The sequence below is a fragment of the Sceloporus occidentalis genome, unplaced genomic scaffold (genome assembly GCF_023333645.1).
Source record: "Sceloporus occidentalis isolate IW3139 unplaced genomic scaffold, rSceOcc1.0.p SCAF_37, whole genome shotgun sequence".
NCBI classification, from domain to species: Eukaryota; Metazoa; Chordata; class Lepidosauria; order Squamata; family Phrynosomatidae; genus Sceloporus; species Sceloporus occidentalis.
The window spans coordinates 5,932,526-5,956,768 of record NW_028317017.1 but is presented as its reverse complement, the minus strand read 5'-3'; the positions used below and the strand labels follow the sequence as shown (position 1 = coordinate 5,956,768).

Genomic DNA, 24,243 nt, shown 5'->3' with positions numbered 1-24,243 from the left:
AAATTATTTTCTTTACAGCAATAGATTACTCCCCAGTGTAAGTAAAACATTACTTTTGCAACAAGAACACTTTTATACTTACCAATGTCTTGGCATCCAACATCTACAAAAGGGTATCTAACGTCGCCTCAGAAGTCTTTCTCATGCAAGGAAGGCATCATGACACTGCACTATACACTTTAGAAATACTCTGTAAGGCACATGAAGCATCTGGGTAATAGCTGTCCATTAGTGTAATTATATTGTGAATCAAGAAACCTGAAACACCTTATAACCAAAAGTATGTAGACACCTGACCGTTAAAACATTTGGGGTCATTAAAAAAAATCCTTGTTTTTGAAAGAAAAGCTAATTTTGTCTATTAAAATAACATAGAATAGATAAAAAATATACTGCAGACATTATTAATGCTGTAAATATATATACCGCTTAAAAAATCTATTGGGATGCTCAGATATCATTTGTCAATGCCGATGTAAAGCTCATTAATAGGTACCATCTCTGGAATGTTAACAATTATCAGTACAATACTTTGTTTACCAGCAAGTGCGCATTCAAACAACTGTCCCCAATCTATTGTAGACATTAAAGACATTTTTGTGTGAATGACTGAATCTTTGTTAAACACAAAAACAGATTTTTGATTACTGTTATTTAGAAAGCTAAAAAGCATGCAAGAACAATTTTAAAAACCAAAGCAAATAACATAATAATGTAAATAAACAGTTTGACTATTTCTATTATCAATTCCTGTAGCATACACATATATTCAAAACAATGTCCTTTGCGAGTCCTTAAAAATATAAGACACCAGCCTTCTGTGCTTGTTTAATATATATATATATATATATATATATATATATATATATATATATATATATATATATATATATATATATATATATATATATATATATACACACAGAACAAAAAAAAATACAGCGCTGACATTGCTCATATATATTAAATTATATAAAAATATGTGAATCAAGTGTGAAAAACCCACTATTATTCAAAAATAAGTAGTGAAATCAAGTGATAATTACCAATCTTATCTCTATCAGTGGGACTAGTGTGAGGAAAAAATTGTAGATAGTATTCTATATGTAGATATTTGCAAAGAAAGCAGCTAGTCCTGAAGAGATATGGAGTTCCACTTGGTTAGGAAAAACCTATAATGACAAGGAATAAACTAAAAGAAGACAGCGCTCAATCAATATATGAAAATATTTATATTTTATTATAGAAAAAACATATTAAAAATACATTTAGATCAAAACAATATAGACAAACAAAAATAAACAATGTGTACAGAGATGTAACTACTGGGATATGTATATCCAAAGAAATCCAAGACTAAAATAAAGACAATCAGCAATAGATAAAAGGTTTAAAACTCACTGTTGAGTAAGTTATGCCTGGCCAGGCTGGCGCCAAGTGAAGGACGTGTTTCGTTCTGTGACTTCCTCAGCTTCAAAAACAGCGCATCCTCATGTTCATCATGTTCAAGGCATATCAGCCTCCTCCTAGTATTAACAAAGGCACATCATCCTCCTTGTAGTATTTGCAAAGGCACATCATCCTCCTTGTAGTATTTGCAAAGGCACATCATCCTCCTTGTAGTATTTGCAAAGGCACATCATCCTCCTTGTAGTATTTGCAAAGGCACATCAGCTTAGAATTAGTGATGGCACATCAGCCTACACCTAGTTTTAGTGAAGGCACACCGTCCTCCTTCTAGATAAAATGAATGAAAAGCCAGTATCTATAAGAAATAAATGAAGTGATGTAATAAATGGCATGAATTAGCTGGAATTAAGTGACATACTGTAATAATTGAGATGTAGTAATCGGCACAATGAAGGAAAAATGAACATGAGGGAAGGAAGTTCTTTTCAGTTTAGTTGTTTAACCCCATCTGCCCTACCATACCTCATTCTGTGCCCATGACTGTATAGCAAGGAAAAACATCACTGGGCATTATCATAACTGCTATCCTTTGGGATTGTTATTAAAGAGATAGTATGGCAGGTACACATACAGATCCGGTTGAGTGTCTAGGTATCTGTGTTTTAGTCTGATTTGCCAACCTCTTTATTTCATTAACTTTTTTCAGTGTGATACTAAAATGTCTGTTCTTGTTCTTCTCTCATAAAAGCAAATAAATACTACTTTCTCTGTTTGATTTCTCTGTGCTTTCCGAGAGAAAAGATGATTCAATTACCATAACATATTTTTAAACCACAACCAGGGCCGGACTGGCCCACCGGGATACCGGGAAATTTCCCGGTGGGCCGGGCTGTCCGTGGGCTGCTCCGCCGGATCGTGCGGCCGTAAGTGTTGTAAAATCGTAAGACAGCCGCTAAGCGGCTGCGAGGAAGCTTCAAAGCGGCCATTGCGCGGCCGCCAGTCCGCCTCCACTGGCCACTGATGAAATTAAAGCGGTTGGTGTGCACACAACTCGCCACCCAATGGCCTTTCCTCTGCTCTTTGTCCCACCCCACAAAAGGGGTGGGACGAAGGCCATTGGGCGGCGCGTTGCGCGCACACCAACCTCTTTAATTTCATCAGTGGCCGGTGGAGGAGGGCTGACGGTGCCACATCTCTTTGTCCCACCCCACAACACGTTCAACACAGCCGCTGTGGTGAGCGGCTGCAGCGTAAAGACAGCCGCTGAGCGGCTGCTAGGAAAGTTCAAAGCGGCCATTGCGCGACCGCCAGTCCGCCTCCACCGGCTACTAATGAAATGAAAATGGCTGGTGTGCACACCAATGGCCTTGCCGCTGCTCTTCGTCCCACCCCACAAAAGGGGTGGGACAAAGGCCATTGGGCGGCACATTGCGTGATGGCCGCGAAGTGGCCGCTTTGAATTTTGCTTGCAGCCGCTCAGCGGCTGTCTTACGCTGCAGCAGCACGGCGGCTGTGTGGAACGTGTTGTGGGGAGGGTCGAAGAGCTGCGGCACGGCCATTGGGCGGCGCGGTGCGGTGACACTCAAGGGGGCGGGCTTAGCCTCACAGAAGTAAGTGTTCCTTACAGAAGGATTGTCACGTCGTCAAGGAGATCAAGAGAGCAGGACAAAAAAAAAACAAAAAGTACCGGTAGTATTACCAAAATATAGTTATGGGTTAAAGGGGAAAGCAGACCCATATTCAAGGGAGGGGGGTTTGCCTTCATTAAATTTTAAAATTAAATAATACAAAAGGAGGGGTTGGCTGGGGGGTAATACACATGGCAGTGGGGGGCATCAATAATAGACAAGTGTGCTTCACAAAAGTGTTAGGGGCATCAAGGGAGGGGGTTAGCTGGGGTATCACATAAATCAATGGTGGGGGTAATAAATGCACAAAGGGGGCAATACCCAAGGTTGTGTTGTGAGGGGAAGACAGTAATTAATACTAAAGGGGGACCTGGCTGGGGCATCAATACATAAGGGGATTAATGACAGGGGGAGTTCATGGCAAAGCAGTGTAGAACATACATGTTTTATGCTTCAGTGTGGCAGAGGCTGTCTGGGTGTCGGTGTGCACTGTACTTACTGTAGAAATAAATTGATTTATTTAATGGTTACTTATCCAGAGATAAAACGCCCTCCTGAATTTGTAATCACTTCAGAGGACAAAACTTTCTAGGCCCAGAAAAGTAAAGGTATTGTGTTATTTACTCTTATTTTAATCTGCATATTTTATCACAAAGGATTAATCACAGAAACTTGAATGGCGGTTGGGATCTTCAGAGTGAAACCCAATTTAGTTGTAAGGACTAATTTCGTTATTCCTGTTGGTTTCACAGTCCTTCCCCCTTAAGAGAGGACCTTTTACATAAACATACTGGCAGACCACTTTGCACCATGAACTGTGTGCATAAAAAAAATAATAATAATAATGTATCTGGGATGAGGTATTCATTGGATGATGCAGTGCTAGAACAGTTGTGGCCAAAAGTTTCTTACAAGAATATCGTGAAAAATTATGTGATCACTGTTTTGTTCCACTGAATAAAATGGAACTTTTTCATCAGTAGCAAATGTTTTGATTCCATTATGTCTAATGTATTTCATTTATAACTTTTAACACTTGCTTTATAGCATTTTAATACAAATAATGTGACAAAAATAATGTTTTAAAGCTCTTTGGATGGCAAATAGTGTGACTCGGGTATGTATAAGGGGTGCTTGAGGGTATAAGCGCTCGACCGCGAGATAAACTATATGGGGCCGGTCTCCAAATGTTTCCAGGGCTGCTTTTCAGTCCCAGTCCGGCCCTGACCACAACCATCTACATATACTATGCTACATTCCGGTAGTTTGCATATAACTAATTACTATAACTTCAGAGATTGAGTCGCTAAATTAATTTTGCTTATGACCTCTAAAAACCTATATATGTTCCCAAGTTGTCCTGTAATATGGTCACCCTACCCTAAGGCCTATATCCTAGCACAGGAAAGAAGGAGGAAAATACTGAGGTTATTGACTCAAGAATTAGAAGTAGCAATAATTTCCTTAAAAGGTTAATTCTTTACTGTTCAATTGTAAGCAAATTGGCAGTGTGCGGTCAACGTAGGGATATTATGCATTCATCTGATTGCTTCCTTGTGGGGCTATTTTTGTTACTCACCAGAGTGACTTTAATTTGATGGGGAATTTACTTCAAAGCATCCTCCTCAGGTTCTAATACATTTGTTTTTTTTTCCCAAGAATCTGTCTTTTTAAAGCTTTTGTTATTGTAATTGTACTGTTAACAGTTTTGAGAACGACAGCTCTGAAGCCTGTTAATATTACGGTGATTACTGTGCAATACCTAAAGTATATGCTCTCAAAGGCCTTACCCAATTGTTTCAAAAGTGCTCTGCACTTGCATTGAGGGTTTTAACACTTTTATAACTAAATACAACATTAGAAACAGTTTTAGTATAATTGAATTTCCAAACCCTTGCTGCAAAAAGTAAATTTTTGTCATTATAGCGAATGCTGAAAATGCTTCCTAAAAGTTTCTGTGTTGCTTTTGTGTTATTAAGCTGTTCGCAACCCTTAGGACGTACTGGTATGTCCTTAAAAGCTGCGTCAAGACGCCCATTAGACGTGCCAGTACATCCTGACTTTGTAGCAGCGGCATGGGCATCTCCCTGCCACTATACAGATGACACCCAGGAAGTTCACTGGAGGACAGAAGAGGCTTAGTAGGCTCTTTCTAGACCATGCAGGGATCTTCAATTGTATACTCATATATTGCAATCAGCAATGCAAGGCTAAGGATCCCTGCTTGTGTGACCAGCACATACGGATTTTCCCAACATTTTAAAAAAATAAAAAATTACAACAAAATTAAGGGAAAAATTAAATCTAAATAAAAATAAATAAAATTTCACCATGACATCACTGGCATATGGCAATGAGCCATACTGCAGTAGGAACAGTGCAAAAAAAAACAACAGAAAAAGGGAAATATAAATCAATAAATAAAATAAAAAATAATATTTTTTGTAAAAGAATGCTTCTTAGCCCTACCACTTACCTACAGTAAAATAATAATTAAAAACAGGTAATATAGGATAATATAAAAAACAGAAACTGTCTGCGCTTCTTACCCTAATAAAGTTGGCAACAAATACATAAACATAATATAAATGAGAGGTTTTGGTTATATGAATTGGCCAAAGCATAATTAAGCTCACCCGCCACGTCAAGGCACACTCTCAATAGGGTGAGAACCTACTCTCACCTCCTACATAGTGGGCACACAAAGCAGTTTTATACTGCTACCAAAACCTTATTAATGTGTTGGGGGAGGTGCAATTAAACCTCCTCCCTATTAACCCCTGGACAGCAAGTTGCAACCAGACTGATGAGGAGCCAACAACCTCAAATATGTGCAAACAGGGAAAATAAAATGTCGGTGCGCCGAGCTAGTCACAGGCTCAAATAATACAAATGTATAATACGAGGCCTACCAAACAGGTGTAAGCATGCTGCAAAAACAGTGTATTGGCTGTACAATGTATACAAAAAACAGAAACTGTCTGCGCTTCTTACCCTAATAAAGTTGGCAAAAAATACATAAACATAATATAAATGAGAGGTTTTGGTTATATGAATTGGCCAAAGCATAATTAAGCTCACCCGCCACGTCAAGGCACACTCTCAATAGGGTGAGAACCTACTCTCACCTCCTACATAGTGGGCACACAAAGCAGTTTTATACTGCTACCAAAACCTAATATAGGGTAATATATAAAGGACGGATGTGGCCCTCTTGAACACAAAAAAATCTTTGTCGGGAATGACTGTATTAGGATTATTGTTGCTAAATATACATTGGGTTATTGTTCAGCTGTGACACCTACAGTATTTTTTCAAAATTGCAAAAAAATAATGTTTTTCTTATTTTAGTATCAGATGTTTATCTATTACTAACAATTATTATGTTTTATATATTTCTGTTACTTTAACTGACCGATGTATATATTGTGTGAGGTCATCAAATATGGAAAAGAGGAAACATGATTTAACATATGGTATAAATGACAAAAAAATCTGGTCCTTAGGTTATGAGTTACGCATTTAGAGGAAAGAATAAAATATCAGACCTGCTAATTTCAAAAAATACCACATTTTTTAAGTAACAGTATGAAAAAGAAAAGGACCCTGCATCTTGTTGGCACACTTACCTTAAGCAGCACAGCTGGGGCCGGGGACTGACTTCTAAAATGACGACAAAAACCCAAAGGTTGCACGTCCCTGCTGTATGCCATTAATTTAAAAACATAATTGTTTTTAAAGTATAACACAACTTTCAGAAGTAACCTGGAGATGATCAGAGTTTCAATGCGACTGTAGTCAGAGTACAGAGAGGCTGAGGAAGTAGGCATTGTAGTGCCACACAATCCTACTACTACCTAGCTGTTTTACAAAAAAAATATGGTTTATTTTGATGTCATCCATTTACTTAAAGCGGTGATATGCCTTCTTTTAAAACTTTTAATACATTCTTCAAGTTGAATTTATTTGCTCAGAAAAATAGCAAAGATTCCAATAGTCTACTAACTTTTTATAGCAGCTTTAAACTTTGTAAAGCAAGCATCACTTCTGATAGCAGTGAAATGTCACAGCAAAAAAAAATAAATGAACATTCATCAATAGGGCATTGAAGACTACTGGAGTGATTGTGAAAAGTTTGAATGTCATCTTGAAAATACTATTTTCAGACAACAAAATAAGTGTAATACTAGCTTTTGTTAATTCAGAGTTTTATACAGAGTATATATAAGCAAATTCACTCCTAAAATGATGCTGTAGTGTAAATTTAAATCTAAGGGAAAACCCAGTCAAGATTACTACCCCAGTATCCCAAAATAAATTTGGTAGGCAACATAGACAGGACTTTAAGCGATATAGCAGAGAAAATGCATGTTCATGATGTAAATGGTGTCTTGGTTACATAAGACACTTTTGATAATGGTATCAAATCTAGAATTTAGAGTAGGTCACGGCAGTTGCTCGCCTGCCCTCCTTCAATCCCCTTTTCTGATCTACAGGCTCAAGCCTCTGTCTAAATGGTTCCCTGCCATCATATGGACGCTAATTTCCACTTATAAATTGCAGTGGAGTTGGCCACCCACTGCACATTAATATGGTAAAGGATAATTTGGGGGTTAGAATACACGATTGGACCTAGAAGAATTTTCATGGCGTTAATGGAGATATACCCTAGATAATGACGATTTAGTTATAGGCAAGTGAATATGCATGTAACAATTGCAGTGGCTTTATGCCAAGTGGAAAATGGTTTCAGATTTCAAATCATATATATTTTAGCTCTACTGAATTGCATAAAACCATTGGCATTTTTATTAAATGAATATGGGACACACAAAATATAAAATATAATAAATGCCAGCCTAATTGTGTGTCATAACATTATAAAAATGTCGTAAATCAAACACATAAAGTCATGTAATACAGATACAGATGATATGACACCATTTATACTTGGTTTTTGCCCTAATCAGTGTCGTATGGCTTTGCCTTTTATTGTGGCTATATAGTGAGATTTTGTGCTGTAGCCACAGGAAAGCATGTACTACATTGTCATTCCAGGCATGTGTCTTCAGTACTTAGGCTTTATTATTGAGTATTGATATTCTTTTTACTTCTAATTAGCTTTTTGAAGATCTTAATTACACTTTTCTCTAAAACCTTTTTTTTTTTTGCATTTCTATACAGCCTTTATTGTTGTATATTTGGTCCACAGTTGAGGGAATATACACCGATCAGCCATAACATTATGACCACTTGCCTAATATTGCATAGGTCCCCCTTTTGCTCCAAAACAGCCCTGCCCCGTCGAGGCATGGATCCACTAGACCTCTGAAGGTGCGCTGTGGTATCTGGCACCAAGACGTTAGTAGCAGATCCTTTAAGTCCTGTATCTCTTTATTTAAAAAAAATCAGTTTCCAAGTTAATAGTTAATATCCCTACACAAAAAAACAAAAACAGGACAGTCTTTTCATCACTAGATGGCTAGCCAATTCTTTACCAGTAAATAATTTTGTGGAAGAAACATATTGGAGAAGTTTCATTTCAGGCAAATGTTCAAATTACTTCTTCCATTTTTATATAAATTTTCACTTTATATATAATGGACTCGTTTTGAATCAGGCAAATTACTATGTTCAATTAGCCGTCAAAGATTTCCCATTTTGGGCTTTTTCAGAAGTGTAATAAAGCTTTTTGGCTGCCATAGAGTTGACCTTTAAATCTTCAGCTTCCTAGACAATGTTGTAGCTGGGATGTGATATTTCTTTCTTAACTCTCATGCTCTTGACCTAGCTAACTTTGATGTAATTGTTTAATCTGCTATGTCCAAGGTTCAAGATAAAACTCATCATATATAATGAAAAATTAAAACCATGTCTGGTGTGTCTACAAACATTGGCACAATTTAACCTTTCCATATGTGTTATTCCTCCAGTATGGGTTTACTTTATTTGTTTTATGCATTAACCCTTTCAGATCTAGTGAACTGTACACAAAAACACCACTTTACAGGCACATGTGTTGGGAGTGTTATTATCAGGGGTCATGTGACTACACAGATACAGTAGCCTAGACACTGCTACGGATCAAATTCCAGTGGTGGTAATGTATTCATATAATCCACTAAAGCATTCATGGACTATAGGAACATGCCTAATGAGTAATCCATTTCAGCTTCTACAAGTAACCCAAAGGGTTAACTGGCAATTATATATTAAAAGCATGAAAGCACATAGAGTTGGAAGTAGATCAATTTGGAACACTTTATAAGACGTCATCATTCTATGTATAAAATACTGTAGATTAACGGAATTTATTCATCCTTATAAACACCTATTATTGAAAATGAAAAAAGAGACAGGAAATCTTTTGGCAATGATATGTAGTATAACATTATATTTAATATATACTGTAATTCAAACCTTCATTGAGCAGGTCTTACATGTGAAATGATAACCTTGGCTAGACACAAAATGCTTTCAAATAATTTGTTGCCACTTTACATCTGTTTATTCTTTGTTTCTGTAGTGCAGATGAGAGATTTGATGCTTCATTTCATACTAATGTGTTAGTGAACTCATCTGGATACTGTCAGTATTTACCACCAGGTAAGATGTTAATTTTTCTTTACATATTTTAAGTTTCCATGTATTTATTAAAGAAACTTTCTCATTTCTTTTCTTATACCTTTGTGATTGTATTTTTTTATTATAGTGAACTAGTTTGTAACTTAATTAATGCCGCTATATAGCTTGTTTACCCATAAACTGAAAACAAAACCTAACACTCTTTGGGATATCTTATAAAAGTTGATCTGGTGACTTAACCTCCTGATTTATGCAATAATAGATATAAGATATATGACTAAAATATATAAAATGGGCCATCTCAACTTTTCTAGTTCGTAAGGCTCAGGGTTCCTGTTCTGTACTGTAGTAGGTATATGCAGTATACTATTAGAGGAAGAGTCTTTTACTTTGCTGGAGTATGACAAAGTGTTTGCAGTAAAATAAATCATCAGCCTAATGTGTTTACAGAAAAGGGCACATTAGTTATAGCCATGTTAAAAAAAGCCCTTTGATGTTTCTGGCTGTTATAGTGAAAATAAGTTATAATATTATAGCCTAAAACCTGCAGCAAGGGGATGGAACTGTAAACAGTGGCATCGGCAGGGGGGGCAGAGGGGGCCATGGCCCCCCTACATCAGGGGGGGCAGAGAGGGCCATGGCCCCCCTACATCATGTTGTGCCCCACCATGTGCCCCCCCTAATTGAAACGCCGTAATTTTTTTTTTGAAGCTGCAAGGGAGGAGAGAGAGGGGCGCCAAGAGGTCGCTCAGGAATAAGTTTTCAGCAACCTCTCGGCGCCCCTGACTCTCCTCCGCAAGGCCTCTGATTTAGTTGCGGTGCTGGCATTTCATGCTGAGCACCGGAATATGATGTCATACGCTCAGCAGTGAAGCAGCATGCACAGCGGCAGAGGCCTCGCTCTGCCACCGCTGGACTTTTGTAAGGTAAGTGAACTACAAAGGGGAGAGGGTAGATAGTAATAAAAGAGGGGGGAAGGGTAGATAATGAGAAGAGGGGGGTAGAATTGTCTGAATGAGTGAGAGTATGAATGAATGTGTAGATGAATTGTGTGAATGAGTGAGAGAATAAATTATTGCGTGACTTAATTATGTGAATGAAAGTGTGAATTAGTGAGTGACTGAAAAAGTGTTTTTATGTATCAAAGATGGCACAAGCAGGGTGTTTATGGGACAAAGATGTCACAGGTAGCATGTTTATGGGACAAAGATGTTGTACGCTGGGCTGATTGGGGACAAAATTGACTCATGCTGGGCTGTTTGGGGACAAAGATGGCACGTCCTATGTGTGTAATGTGGGTGCTGGTCAGGTTCTATGTGGACAGTGTGATCCTGCGTTCTATGCCTGTAATATACGGGGTTTTATCTATACTTCTAATGTTACGTTTTTATGTGAATTCCAATTGATCTATACCTGCAAAGCTGGGTTTTTGTGTTATTCTGTTGATCCATATCTGTTATGCTATGTTTCCATACATTATTTATGTATACCTGCAAATACAGGGTTTGTATGCCTTATTGAGTTGATCAATACCTGCAGTGCTGTTTCCATGTTTATTTGATCTTTTCCTTCAGTACTGAGTTTACATGTGATTTCCAGTTGATCTATACCTTCAGTGCCATGTTTCTTATTATTGTATACCTGCACATGCAGGGTTTTTATGTCTTATTCAGTTGATCTATACATGCACATGCTGTTTACATGTGTTATTTCTTTGATCTATACCTGAACTACAGGGAGTAAGTAAAACAGAGGTGTGGCTTAGTGAATGAGGGGACAAAGGGACTATATTCCCCGATATAAAATATATTGGCAACAGGATCCAATATTTATATATATTGGCAGCAGGAGCTAATATTTATATTGGCAGCAGGGTCTAATATATATTGGCAGCAGGGGGTAATATATATTGGCAGTAGGGGCTAATATTAGTATATATTGGCAGCATGGGCTAATATTAATATATATATATATTGCCAGCAGGGTCTAATATTTATATACATCAGGGTGTGATAATAAAGAATGAAAAATAACTGCCAGATCAGCTGTTATTTTGTTATTATATTTCAATCACAGTGTTTACTTCAAAGAGATAAGCACATATTATGTAGCTAAAAAATCATGTCTAATCCATTTATATATATATATATATATATATATATATATACTTTTGTCATCACCTGGGTTGGCCCTTCTGGCATTGCCCTTGGCGGCTGTTTGGGGTGTACCAGTGAACCATCAGATAAAGCACTTATGAAGACTACCTTTATTTTGAGAATTTACATTGGGTATAAAATACGCAAATCTTCGAAATATACATGAAATACAAACTCAAATTTAAATTATGTTGTAGTTTCATTTTAGTAACATAACCAGATATCCTCCTTTTTTCTTCTTCATGTTTACCTTAGATTAATGACAAATAGACTAATCTTTATTTCCCATTAAAGCACTGCTTGAATTATATAATGCTGTGTTATCTTTCTTTAATATTGATAATTGTTGACTATTGAGGTATCAAACAATTCACAAAGCTTTTATCTATGTCTTTATCTGTTGTTTGAAGATGCCACATTTCAGGTTAAGTATTTTGCTGTTTCTTTAGCCAGAACAGGAGGTGGTGTACTTATGATTTTATATTATCATACTGAATCATATCATACAAATTGATCTGTGATATTTCTATGCACTAAGTGGTTTTTCTTTACTTGAGTGATAAAGCAAACAACTGATAGGAATTTTCATTTTTTCCTGTTTGTATGTGCATTGGCAGTAATAATGTACTTATGCCAGTGGAGTATATATGTGGGGAAATGCCAAGTATATAAAAGTAGGGCACTTATTGCCAAATAGTTTAATCCCAGATGGGATGCAGATATCTCAACAGTGCCACCAAGCTAGCCGATCAATAGGGTTATTTGCTTCACCTCCAGGAGATCCCCAAAAAATTCCATTTATTGTTCCAACTTGGGACAGACAGACAACATTTCAACCTTTTGTGGTCTTTATCTAGTCTCATAAGGCTAGGTTTCCTATTCTGCATGTCCTCTGAGATAGGGTCTTCTATTCTGCAGCACTGAGCACTATCGATCTGCCTCAGTAATATAGCACGGGACCTGCTACCCTAGTCGTCCGAGGACAGAATTATTATTATTATCTTTTATTTATATAGTGCCGCTTAATGCAATACATATATTCAAGGGGTATGACAAGACAAGAATTGACAGACTAAGACAAACCGATACATTAGGTGGAGAATGCCCTGCTGATTGTAAGCTTTCGAGCAGGGCTCTCTCCACCTAATGTATCGGTTTGTCTTAGTCTGTCAATTCTCGTCTTGTCATACCCCTTGAATATATGGATTGTATTAAGCGCTGCGTAAATTGTTGCCACTATATAAATAAAAGATAATAATACACCAACACCTCATGATAAATTTTAATAAAGAAGGATAGCTTGTGCATAAACCGAAGCATTTCTATACAGTATCCTTGCATTGGAAGCCCACACCTAGCTTTGCTTATTTAGTTTTTCTGGCACATTTATAGCCTCAATAGCCTCAATGTATAACAACATTTAATGTGGCAGAATTCCCAGACAGTTACTGTAACAACTTCATCCAGGGTCTTCCCAAACCAAAGTAGCTTTGCATAAACTCAGTCTCAGAAAATAAAAATGCATGTGATATAATGAGCAGGCAGCAGAGAATTTTGAAAAAAAAGTTATGTTTTTTATCCTGTGTCACTTATTGACAATGTGAAACACAATAAGAAATATGATAATAGGTAAGTTGCAAGAAAAAAAATGCCACCATATATACTGTATATACATATATGTTGTGTGCCTCTGTGTAATGGATACTGTATTAGCTCGATTATAAGACGACCCTGATTATGAGACAACAACCAGTTGTTTTTGTACACTTTGTGACCGTGACATTTTTGCGGTGCTCATGTTTAGATAAAATGTTCTTCTTGCTCTTGTTAATGTACCCACACAAGTTATATATTGTTTTTTTTTTCAGAACATTTTATTTTATTTATTAAAGAAAAATAATATGGTGACAAATTAAAAGAAGCACCTTTTCTCACTGAAACATCTTTACTTCTCTACAAAATCTAATGAAAAAACCTGCTAAATAGATTCTAATATTTGTCTGGAGTTTAGAAACACCCAATGATTTTTGTTTTGCTTTTTTTCGCAAGTTATTGGGCAATAAGTACAAGTAGTGTTTACTGTTTCAAAACCATTTTTTCAGATCTGGTAATCCTGGCCCCATGTCCTATTTGGGACATATTTGAAGCAGGCCAATTTAATTTACCCCTATCAAACCATATATTTTTGAAAACTAGACTATTTTAAATAAAATAAATAACTAGGCTTCTGCCTTACAGTAGAATATGTCACAATACCGAAAGAAGAAATCTAGAGACAAACTGAGCTCCTTCTTTGTCTTTAAAAGCTAGAAACCTGTTAAGGCGGCGGCCGAGGAGGAAAGCTGTAAATCAAACAAAGTTTAGAGGAACATGAATCCAAAACCAAAATTGTAGGGCGCTTGTGTAAAACTGGAAAAAGTATAGAAGGTAAAATAAATACGATAAAAAAAATTACAATCAAAATCAAAATAGATACTTCACCTAAAAAAATACTACTGGTAGATATTGGAGAGAGTTTTTTGTGGGTTGCAGCTGTGTTATGGCTGGGAAGTAATAATATTGGTTGATATATTCACAAGTATACAATATTTTTTATGTTTCGCATGTACAGTCCATTACTAACAGCTTACAGTGTGACATTCAAGCTCTGTCGGAGAGAAGTCCTGAAAAAAATGGACGAGATTATTGATGCACACAACACAGAACAGCACATGACACTCCAGCAACAGATCACTTCCCTGCAAATAAAACTGGCAGACCCAGACAGGTCCAGACAGAACAATCTCAGGTTAAGGGAGATAAGTGTAACGCTTCACCATGCGCTGGCTGGACTTGTTTATACTTTGCCTTATTCATTTCACGTTTCCTGCCACTAGTGGCCGCCCTTGCCATTCAGGACCTCTCAGACTAATTATCAGGTCCAGCTGCAGTGGCTTACCTGATCAAGTCAGCCTTTATAAACCTGCCCACCCCTGCAGTCTGGGCCTTGACATTAATGTTTGAGGACTACCTGTTTGGTACCTGCCTTGTTCCAGAACCTGCCTTGTTCCAGAACCTGCCTTGTTCCAGAACCTGCCTTGTTCCAGAACCTGCCTTGTTCCAGAACCTGCCGTGTGCCCCGCAAGTGGGCTTCCAGCCGTGTGCCCCGCAAGTGGGCTTCCAGCCGTGTGCCCCGCAAGTGGGCTTCCAGCCGTGTGCCCCGCAAGTGGGCTTCCAGCCGTGTGCCCCGCAAGTGGGCTTCCTGTTGAGTGACTTTCTTTGTAAATATTGTTGTACCACCATATTACAATACAACTCTTAAATCCTGATCTTCTGTCTGTGGATTATTCCTACGCCTGTCTGTAACAACCCCCAGGCCATCATGCATCGTGGGGTACAGACAGAGCCCCTCGTATCCCCTGCACCTGGGCTCCTTATCAACCTGTGTTCTCAGCTCGTGACAATAAGAGGTCTCTAACAATACAAGATTTCTTTAGATTTGGTCTCCCAAATCCTACTACCTTAGATTTAACTATAGATAGGACCCTTAAGGTTCTTAAAAGCAAGGCTACACCTATAGATGTTCCTAGGGTGCATTACTTTCATGTCAAAGAAGAAATCTTGCAGACTCATCTTCAAGTTAAACATTTTCTGGAACAATATGTCAACAAGGTCAAGGGGGTTGCTCAGATTAGTTTCAGTTTATCTAGTGATTTTTCATTTCTAGGTTTTCTCTTGTTTCCTGCATCTTGCACTAACCCAGGCGGATAGAGGAACTAGTTATCTTCCCAAAACCTATTATTCCATTCCATTCCCCCCACAGAGTCAATACTTTAATTGTGCTTCGCACAGATGGATGGAATATTTTTAAACATGGACTGTGAGCTATAAAGACACCACACTTGGCTGTGCCAACTGATTGACTGTATTGTGATTAATCTCTTGTAGCTGCAAATGTTGTGCAATATTGTATTGTTTGGCTTAGACTGTGGCAGTAATGTACTTGCTGTCCCAGTGTTATGTACATCCATGATTGACAGAACATTTCTGATGTAAGTCCATATAACCTACAAAATAAAGAAAAATAAACTAAAAAAAGTACAGTAAATGATTTTTCTTCCTTTTGCTTACAAAAACATAGGTATTTTCAAGAGCTCATGCTACATAGATGTGCGATGGTTTCCATTTGACATTCAAAAATGTAAGCTGAAGTTTGGGTCTTGGACATATGGAGGGTGGTCTTTGGATTTGCAAATGAGAGAAGCAGACACATCTGAATATATTGCAAACGGAGAGTGGGATCTTGTAGGTATGTGTTTAGACATTGTTTGGTTTTAATATTGTTAAATAAACTGAAGGTGGATCAGTGGCATTTCCTTTTTGGCAGATAAAATAATGAAACAAAATATGAGTTTTACGTAAAAGCACATCACATTTTATGGGATGATATATAGCTAGTTGATAATTGAAGCATATGTGAAAAATGCATTGATTATATGTTCATTAGATTAACCATTAAAACTAATAGCATTGTGAGCCTTGAGGACTACATTGAGCAACCTTGAAATATATGATTATGGGTAAAGACAGATCATGTTTAGTAACTAATAGTACTTATGTGATATATTTACACATAGTTGCATCGGTACTCTGGCCCTTGTGTCTACTGGCTGTCATCACATATTTTGAATAATGTAAGAAGATCCCACTGCAATTTATTTGTGTATTCTGATTACTATGCATTGGTGCATATAGGGTGTGTTTTACTAAAAATTACCCTTTTCGTTTTAGTCTTTCAATGAAAGAGTATATTAAGCACAACTATGTTTTTAATGATCAATACTTTGACTCATATTAAACAACTGTGATAGAGACTGCTTTATACTATATATATATTCCTGCTACCGTGTACGTGTAGGGCTGTTTTTTTGTGTCAATATGACAACATGCACTACTAAACTTTTGTGATCAGATACTCAAGCTTGACAGGAAACACTCAAGACTGAATTTGAAATATGGTGTATTTATTCTTCTTTATTATGCTTGTCAAGACTGACTATTATCTAATGGGGTACCTGCAGGGGCGCTCCTGTTACTAGCTATCCTGCCCCCTCACATTCCCGTAGTCTTTCCTAACACATCGACTCCTGGGAAGCCAAAGAAAGGAGATTTGTCCCAACGGAGTCACATATCTCAAAGCTAACCTAACAGACCACAAAATCAGCCACTAGATTCAAGCTTTGCTTTGCCTAAAAAAAGTAGGTTGGGAAAATGGGCCCACATTTTTCTAGCGTATGTACCAGCTAGAATCATCATGAATAATTGTGATAGCTTTTTGTGTGCTTAAATTGTATTTGTATTTTGTATTAATTAGAAAACCATTTTAAGTTATGATAATTAAATATATTTTTACTCTACAGGAGTGTCTGGAAAGAGGAATGAGAGTTTTTATGACTGTTGCAAAGAACCATACCCAGATGTGACTTTTACTATAACCATGAGGCGCAGAACATTGTATTATGGGCTAAACCTTCTTATTCCCTGTGTACTGATATCTGCGCTTGCTCTGCTTGTGTTCCTTCTTCCTGCGGACTCCGGAGAAAAGATCTCACTAGGTAAATTGGTAGCAGCTTTTACATAAAATTGACATTCATAAAATCTCAAAGCAACAGACTTGTGAACTGTACATTTGAATACATTTGGGTGATGACACAAAGCACAATTATTATTGAGTTTAGTGATTCAGGATACATAAATTTTATTATTCACTACAATAGATGCATCATGGGTTATTTTTTAAGTTTAAATTACTGCTTTAAAACATGTACCAAGACACATTTAGGTGTAATAGTTCAGTGTTTAGCTCATAGCTGGAACCTGCAATTAAGTTTGATGATCCAGAAAATCAAGACAACCCTCCTATTTACTGGTACATTCTTGCAACCTGCAGTTTAAGGGCAGACAACTGGTATCTCATCAAATATTATTGAGGAACTTCTGATGAGCCAGCTTCACAGACAAAAAGTGTGGATATTGTTAATCTAAGTAACCGATGGAGAGCTACCTTTTGGTAGACCATCACTGATTTTAGGTTACGGAGAATAAACAGATTACTTATATGTTATTGTATGTTCTTTAATGATATTTATTTGTCTTTTTCATAGTAAGATTCACACTAGTACTTATGGACTGACTGTTAACACTGTCCTCTTGTAATAGTCTTTTTATTAGTGACTACAATTTTTTTTTCTTTTAAATGTGTTGAATATCATCCCGTTCTGGTCCGCTGGAATTAATTATATTGAGGAAAGAAAGTTATTAAGGTAGCATTAAACTGCTCCCTTTTCCATCAGAAGTGTATGCTAACAATTATTTTTTAGCTAATAAATCACCCCGAAATACTCATTCAAAAATTATTATAAGTGTTATCTTAAGGTTTATATATTAGATAATTAAATGAATGGGGAAATAATTTCTGAATACTGAGAAAGATCCAAATGTACAAGCTAAACTTCTTGTAGCTAAATACATTTCTTACATGGTTGTTTTTAGTGGCACTAGGCTGCTAAAATAGTTTACACTTTTTTGAATTAAGCAAGTTATTTTTAAGATGCACTTAGATTTTGGAAAAAGCAGTTTATATGCTTAAGCCCTCTAAGGTACCATTCAGGTATGGTGGAGTCAACCATGGTATTAGATGCAGCAGGACATATTGGAATTATATTTCCTAGATTGTTGCTCAACTAGAAGACCAAAAGCCTTAAAACGTTTTTTTTATGATCCTCTATATGAAATGAAATGTCCATGTGTTATGCCAGTAATATAAGAGAAACAAGACTCACTATTGATTTTTAATGGTATTTACTTGTGACCAGTGGTTGGGGGCATTTGCCCCCTAGGCTTGTTCAAAATCTTTAACAAGGGCCAGCCCAATGTGACCAGTAAAAATAGGCTGGCCTGATCTGGCAGGTGGATGCTTAGTGAAGTTCTAGAGCATCAGAGAGGAAGACTAGACAAGGTAAGGTGTAACTGAGGGTCCTGTGTGTGAGAGAGGAACTGTGTGGGCCAACACATTAATTCAGTTAAAGCAGAAATCATTATGAAAAAACATAGAAGTATAAATAAAAATACACAGGAATTAAATATTAAACGCGTGAGTTAATGTTCTCAGCTTTCCTGGCATGCTGTAGTTTTTAATGAAATCAGTCAACATGACTAACACACAAAACCAGATCTATTTACTATATTGATTTGATTGGTCTTCATTTGTACGGATGCCTATTCATCCTGACTGTGACTAAATAGTTGTGCATGGATGTGCAACATAAGCAGAACAGTATGTTCTTTGCCAACAGCAAATCAATACTGGCTATTTGAAGAGTGAGCACATTAATTTGTGGTGAAATGTGAATTGAGTGAGACAAAAATTGACACTTACTTTACTATAACTTCTACAGTGTGTGTAGACAGGCCCCAGGCTACCCAACGTCTTGGTTAGCCATGCTCTAGATGGCCAGTACAGGCTTGGTTGTAACCATCACTGTATGACTCATTATTAATATTTTTAATATATATTGCTCATGTTTGATGATTTTACTTTTAGTCTAGAACAGTTTTACTAATATCAAAGATGCTTATCATAGTAACATAAATAGACAACATTGCATTTATACTTGGAAACAATTAAACAACTGATTTTAGAGAGGGAATGCGTAAATACCGTATTTGCTAGATTATAAGACGACCCCACAAAATCTGAATATTAATTTAGGAAAAAGAGAGCCTGAATATAAGACGACCCTATAGGAAAAAAGTTTTACCAGTAAATGTTAATTCATGTAAATTATGTAAACAATTTTTTTTAAAATAAAAGCTATGATTGAGAAAAATATTTTGTCTTTATTTCCTTTTATTTTCCAACCTGCCCCCCAGTTATGCACATCTGCCCCCAGGCTTGCCACTCTGCCCCAGAAATATCTTATACCTCCTATATGCCACTGCGCCCCATGATATGCCTTTTAACCCTCTATATGCCACTTCCGCTGCAGCCGTTGTCTGCGTCCATCGCGTATACACCCTCCGGCTGTCAGAGAGAATTCCCCTCACCGCTCCTCTCTGACAGCGGGGGAAGGTCTGCTCGATGTACGCAGAGAACCCCCGCTGCTAACGGCACCTCCTTCCGGCTGCACACCAGGGAGTCAGAAGCACCGGTAAGTTTGGGGGAGAGGTGTTAAATGTGGAGCATAAGACAGGAGGATCCAGGTCCCCTGTAGCGCTGCGGGGGATCTGGGTCTTAGTCTCATAGTCAGACCTATTTGAGGTCTGATTATAAGAAGACCCCAATTATAAGACAAGGGGTATTTTTCAGAGCATTTGCTATGAAAAAAACCTTGTCTTATAATCGAGCAAATACAGTAATTATTGTATTACAAGATACTACAGTTACTGTTTCATAATTCCTACCTAGCAAAACAGCCTAAAATTCAACTGATAAAATGTCTCCTTGTTAGGGGGTAGAACTTGAGTTGTTGCAGGGACATGCAACGTAAACAAGCCAGCTACCCAAAGCCTATGATCTTGTGGGCTGGGCTAGCCCCAAATGCTTTACACTTGCATGAGGATGGGATGGGAACATTGCTCTAAAGGTATTTTTGTTTGGTTTTTAGAGAATATATCTACAGTGTGTGTGTGTGTGTATGTGTATATATATATATATATATATATATATATACTTTTCTAATACAAAGTTTGCAACCAATGAAATGGCCCTTGGTTGCTATTGTAATAAAACCGCTTTAGTTATACTGGAGTGACTTTCCTATACATTGTTTCACAAACTATATGTTTCATGGTCTAAGGCTGTAGACTTTATAAGTTCTTACTACAAACTTCTGCTTCTTATGTGTGGCTTATTGATTTGTTCCTTTATCATTTTAGGCATAACAGTGTTGTTGTCACTTACAGTATTTATGTTACTGGTAGCAGAAATTATGCCGGCAACCTCAGATTCTGTCCCACTAATAGGTAAGCACATGGTTAATATCAATTTTGGCAGCGCTGTCATATGCGCATTTATGTAATATGTTGACATCTTTATATAACTACAGACACAAGGATCCTTTATCTGCTTATATTACAAGGGTTTGAAACAAATCTCACTGCCTTGTCTATCTGTCTTTCTCTATCCGTTTCTTTATTTACTTTATTGTATATTCACTTTTTATTTTTTACAGCACAATATTTTGCCAGCACAATGATCATTGTTGGACTATCAGTGGTTGTAACAGTTATTGTTCTACAGTATCATCACCATGATCCACATGGAAGCAAAATGCCAAAGTGGGTAAGTTTTAACAGTATCTATGCAAATTTTAGAGATTTCAGAGCTAGAATGGGATACCGCTGCCATGGTTTGAGGAAGACCATAGTGGCTTGTTTCACGTACTCCCCCAAATAAAACAATGATAACACAACTAAAGACAGCACGTGTTAGCCTCGAATTTTGAGCCAATTATAGACTCAACCCTGCATATATACTTTGAGTACACATGATGAAACATATTGATTTACTAATGGGCCTATTATGCAGATAAAAGACTTTCCAAAGGTCAAAATGTCAACTATGTATGAATGTGAGCATTAAAACCTTTGAATATTTCTACATTTAAATGCTAATCTTAGTTCCACTGCATGATCTGAATTATAAGTGTTTTCTTTTGCATCTTGGATCTTGGGATGTTATGCCATATAAGTTATGTCTTTGAAAAATCAGTGGATCAATAGTGTGGAATAAAACCATTTGAAGACAGAATAGTTTAGGAGGGAACAAATAGTGCTTTGCTTATTTGTTCCCTCCTAAACAATACAGCATTTAGCTTTGAAGCCTTACTGAAAAATTTAGAATAACCAAAATTTACATTGTCTGCCATCAAATTCTATGTTTTTATATAAACATGCATGTTTAGGTTTTTCCATATTAGAACAACATTAAGTTGGTAATTGAATAATCAATAAGTTCCCAACCTGCTGCTGAATAGAATCACCATTTCTATAGTAAAAAGTATAATACATATATATGTAAATGGAAGTCAGAATGCTGGGGTGACATATGAATAATTTTTCATCTTAGGGAGATCCTGAGTTGCTCCTTTTCATGCCATTTGCCCAGAAGTCCTGATCTCATAGGACATGAGTGACATCACACACACAGGACCCCATAATGCTAACAGCTTATAGTTCCCAACCTGCTGAGTCTAAAAGGAAACAACTTGATTACATTCAGCTTAAGATGCATGAACACATAGTCCATCTGGGCTATTTACACAGAGATAAATTGAGAAAACAATCCGAATACTTAAGATGAGTTCAACCAGGCTGATTCCTGAGAAGCCAACCTGTGTATGATGATCTCGTACCTTTTTTTTTTTTATAGTTTTTTTTTACACTTCTTGACACAGTCACAACTACACCTCTTTTGACCTTTATTATTCTAGTACCAACAAAACATTGTATCTAATAGTATGCAGAGATTAGTTACAGTTATCAAAAGTCTTCTCTAGAACCTTAGTGTTTTAACTGTATTTTAGATATTTTTATATTCTACAAAGCTTTTAAAAAACACGCTCAAGTAACTTCAGCTTTAAACTGCAAGACAAAAGAGAGATAAGGCAAGACTATGAATACTTTCCATCTCAACAATAAGGCAAAATATGTGCATCTTTGGGCCTAAATTATATATATATATATAGTATAGTAGGTTGAAAAAAAGACTTCAGTCCCTCAAGTTCAACCTTTCACACATACCCACTTCTAAAGTTCTTAAGTTGATCCATATAAGTTGATAAGTTAAAATCCCGCCATGCCATGCATTTTTTAGATTTATTGCCATGCAATTTGTGTGTTCTCTTACGAGGGATTGGCATACATTTAGGTTGAACAGACAAATAGTAAATTTAGTTTACAGCTGCTAAAGACGATAGTACCAGGTTGATATACATGTTCCAAATTCTGCTCTAGACAAACCTTATTGTTATTTATAATGTTTACTTGTATTGTCTTTTATAAGTGATGTATTCTGAAGCGCAATGTTTTTGAATAAGATGCTTGCATTGTAGTTTAAGTGTATGTGATTGAAAAGGCATGTTAAGTTGTATGATCATAATAGACTGTTTTTTTCTGTGTGCAGACAAGAATAGTCCTATTAAACTGGTGTGCCTGGTTCTTAAGAATGAAGAGACCTGGGGAAGATAAGGTCAGACCAGTTTGTCAACACAAGCAGCGGCGCTGTAGCATGACAAGTGTGGAGGTAAACACTGTCAGCGGCCAGCAGTCCAGCAATGGGAACATGTTGTACATTGGCTTTCGAGGATTGGAAGGCATCCACTGTACACCTACCACAGACTCAGGAGTAATATGTGGCAGGATGACTTGCTCCACAACAGACGATGAAAATATTATACACAATGTGCATCATTCTGAGAGTGATGCAGAATTGAGCAAGATTCTGGAAGAGTTGCGCTATATAGCGAACAGGTTCAGAGACCAGGATGAGGATGAATCCATATGCAACGAGTGGAAATTTGCTGCATCTGTGGTAGACCGCTTGTGTCTAATGGCCTTCTCAGTCTTTACTATAATTTGCACTATTGGAATTTTAATGTCGGCGCCAAATTTTGTAGAAGCAGTATCTAAAGATTTTGCTTGACTTCTCCTCGGAGTATTAGGGGTACTTTGGAAGGTTTGTTTTTTTCCATCAAAGGGAATTTTTGTAATCAAGTTATGGTATTTATATAGTCCCCAAGTGTTATACATATACATATATATATATATATATATATATATATATATATATATATATATATATATATATATATATATGTGTGTGAAAACGCCATTTTCACACACTAACCAATTTTATAACTACAGCCAATAGCTAAAACAAGTACCCACCCCATCAGTAACCAACAGCTCATTGTGCAATTACATTTTTCCTGATATTAATTGACACTTAACCAGAAGCCCCCATTGACTTTCCAGTTCACGCTAGTATAGTTTTTTCACGACATACTTATATGCATATAACCCATGAGATATTTTAAAATATAGGACTATATGTTTAAATACTCCCAAAATTGACTGCCTTTACACTTGACCTCACCTCAAGTTTTTCCATTTATTTAGTCAAATAGGTATTTTACAGTATTATAGAAAAAAATGACTATCTTTTTGTATATTGTGAAATTTTATTCAATGAATCCCGAAGTATACATAGAGAGAAAAGAAACTAGGAGAGAGAAAAGTTTGCATGAGAACGTCTACTAAAAAAAATCGGTTGGTTTGTATTGACTGTGAAATATCATCACTGATACTATTTGAACATTTTGTGTTGTCTTCTAATGGAGAATGTAGACATGAATTAAGTGATAAAAACTTGGTAATAAAAAAGGAGTTCTGGTTTAAATTAAAAGGTAACCATTATGCTCTCA

At 36.8% G+C, this 24,243-nt stretch overlaps 1 protein-coding gene across 1 annotated transcript in view; it reads left to right on the top strand.

Moving 5' to 3' along the window:
* LOC149297769 (neuronal acetylcholine receptor subunit alpha-7-like) overlaps positions 1-23,462 on the top strand; it is an 89,301-nt gene extending 65,839 nt beyond the window's left edge. Inside the window, exons 5-10 of the mRNA XM_089488263.1 lie at positions 9,565-9,644; positions 15,900-16,067; positions 17,179-17,373; positions 20,696-20,782; positions 20,992-21,101; positions 22,944-23,462. Coding sequence (XP_089344389.1) covers positions 9,565-9,644; positions 15,900-16,067; positions 17,179-17,373; positions 20,696-20,782; positions 20,992-21,101; positions 22,944-23,462 — 1,159 coding nt within the window. The remainder of the gene's footprint in view (positions 1-9,564; positions 9,645-15,899; positions 16,068-17,178; positions 17,374-20,695; positions 20,783-20,991; positions 21,102-22,943) is intronic.
* The last annotated feature ends 781 nt before the right edge of the window (positions 23,463-24,243 follow it).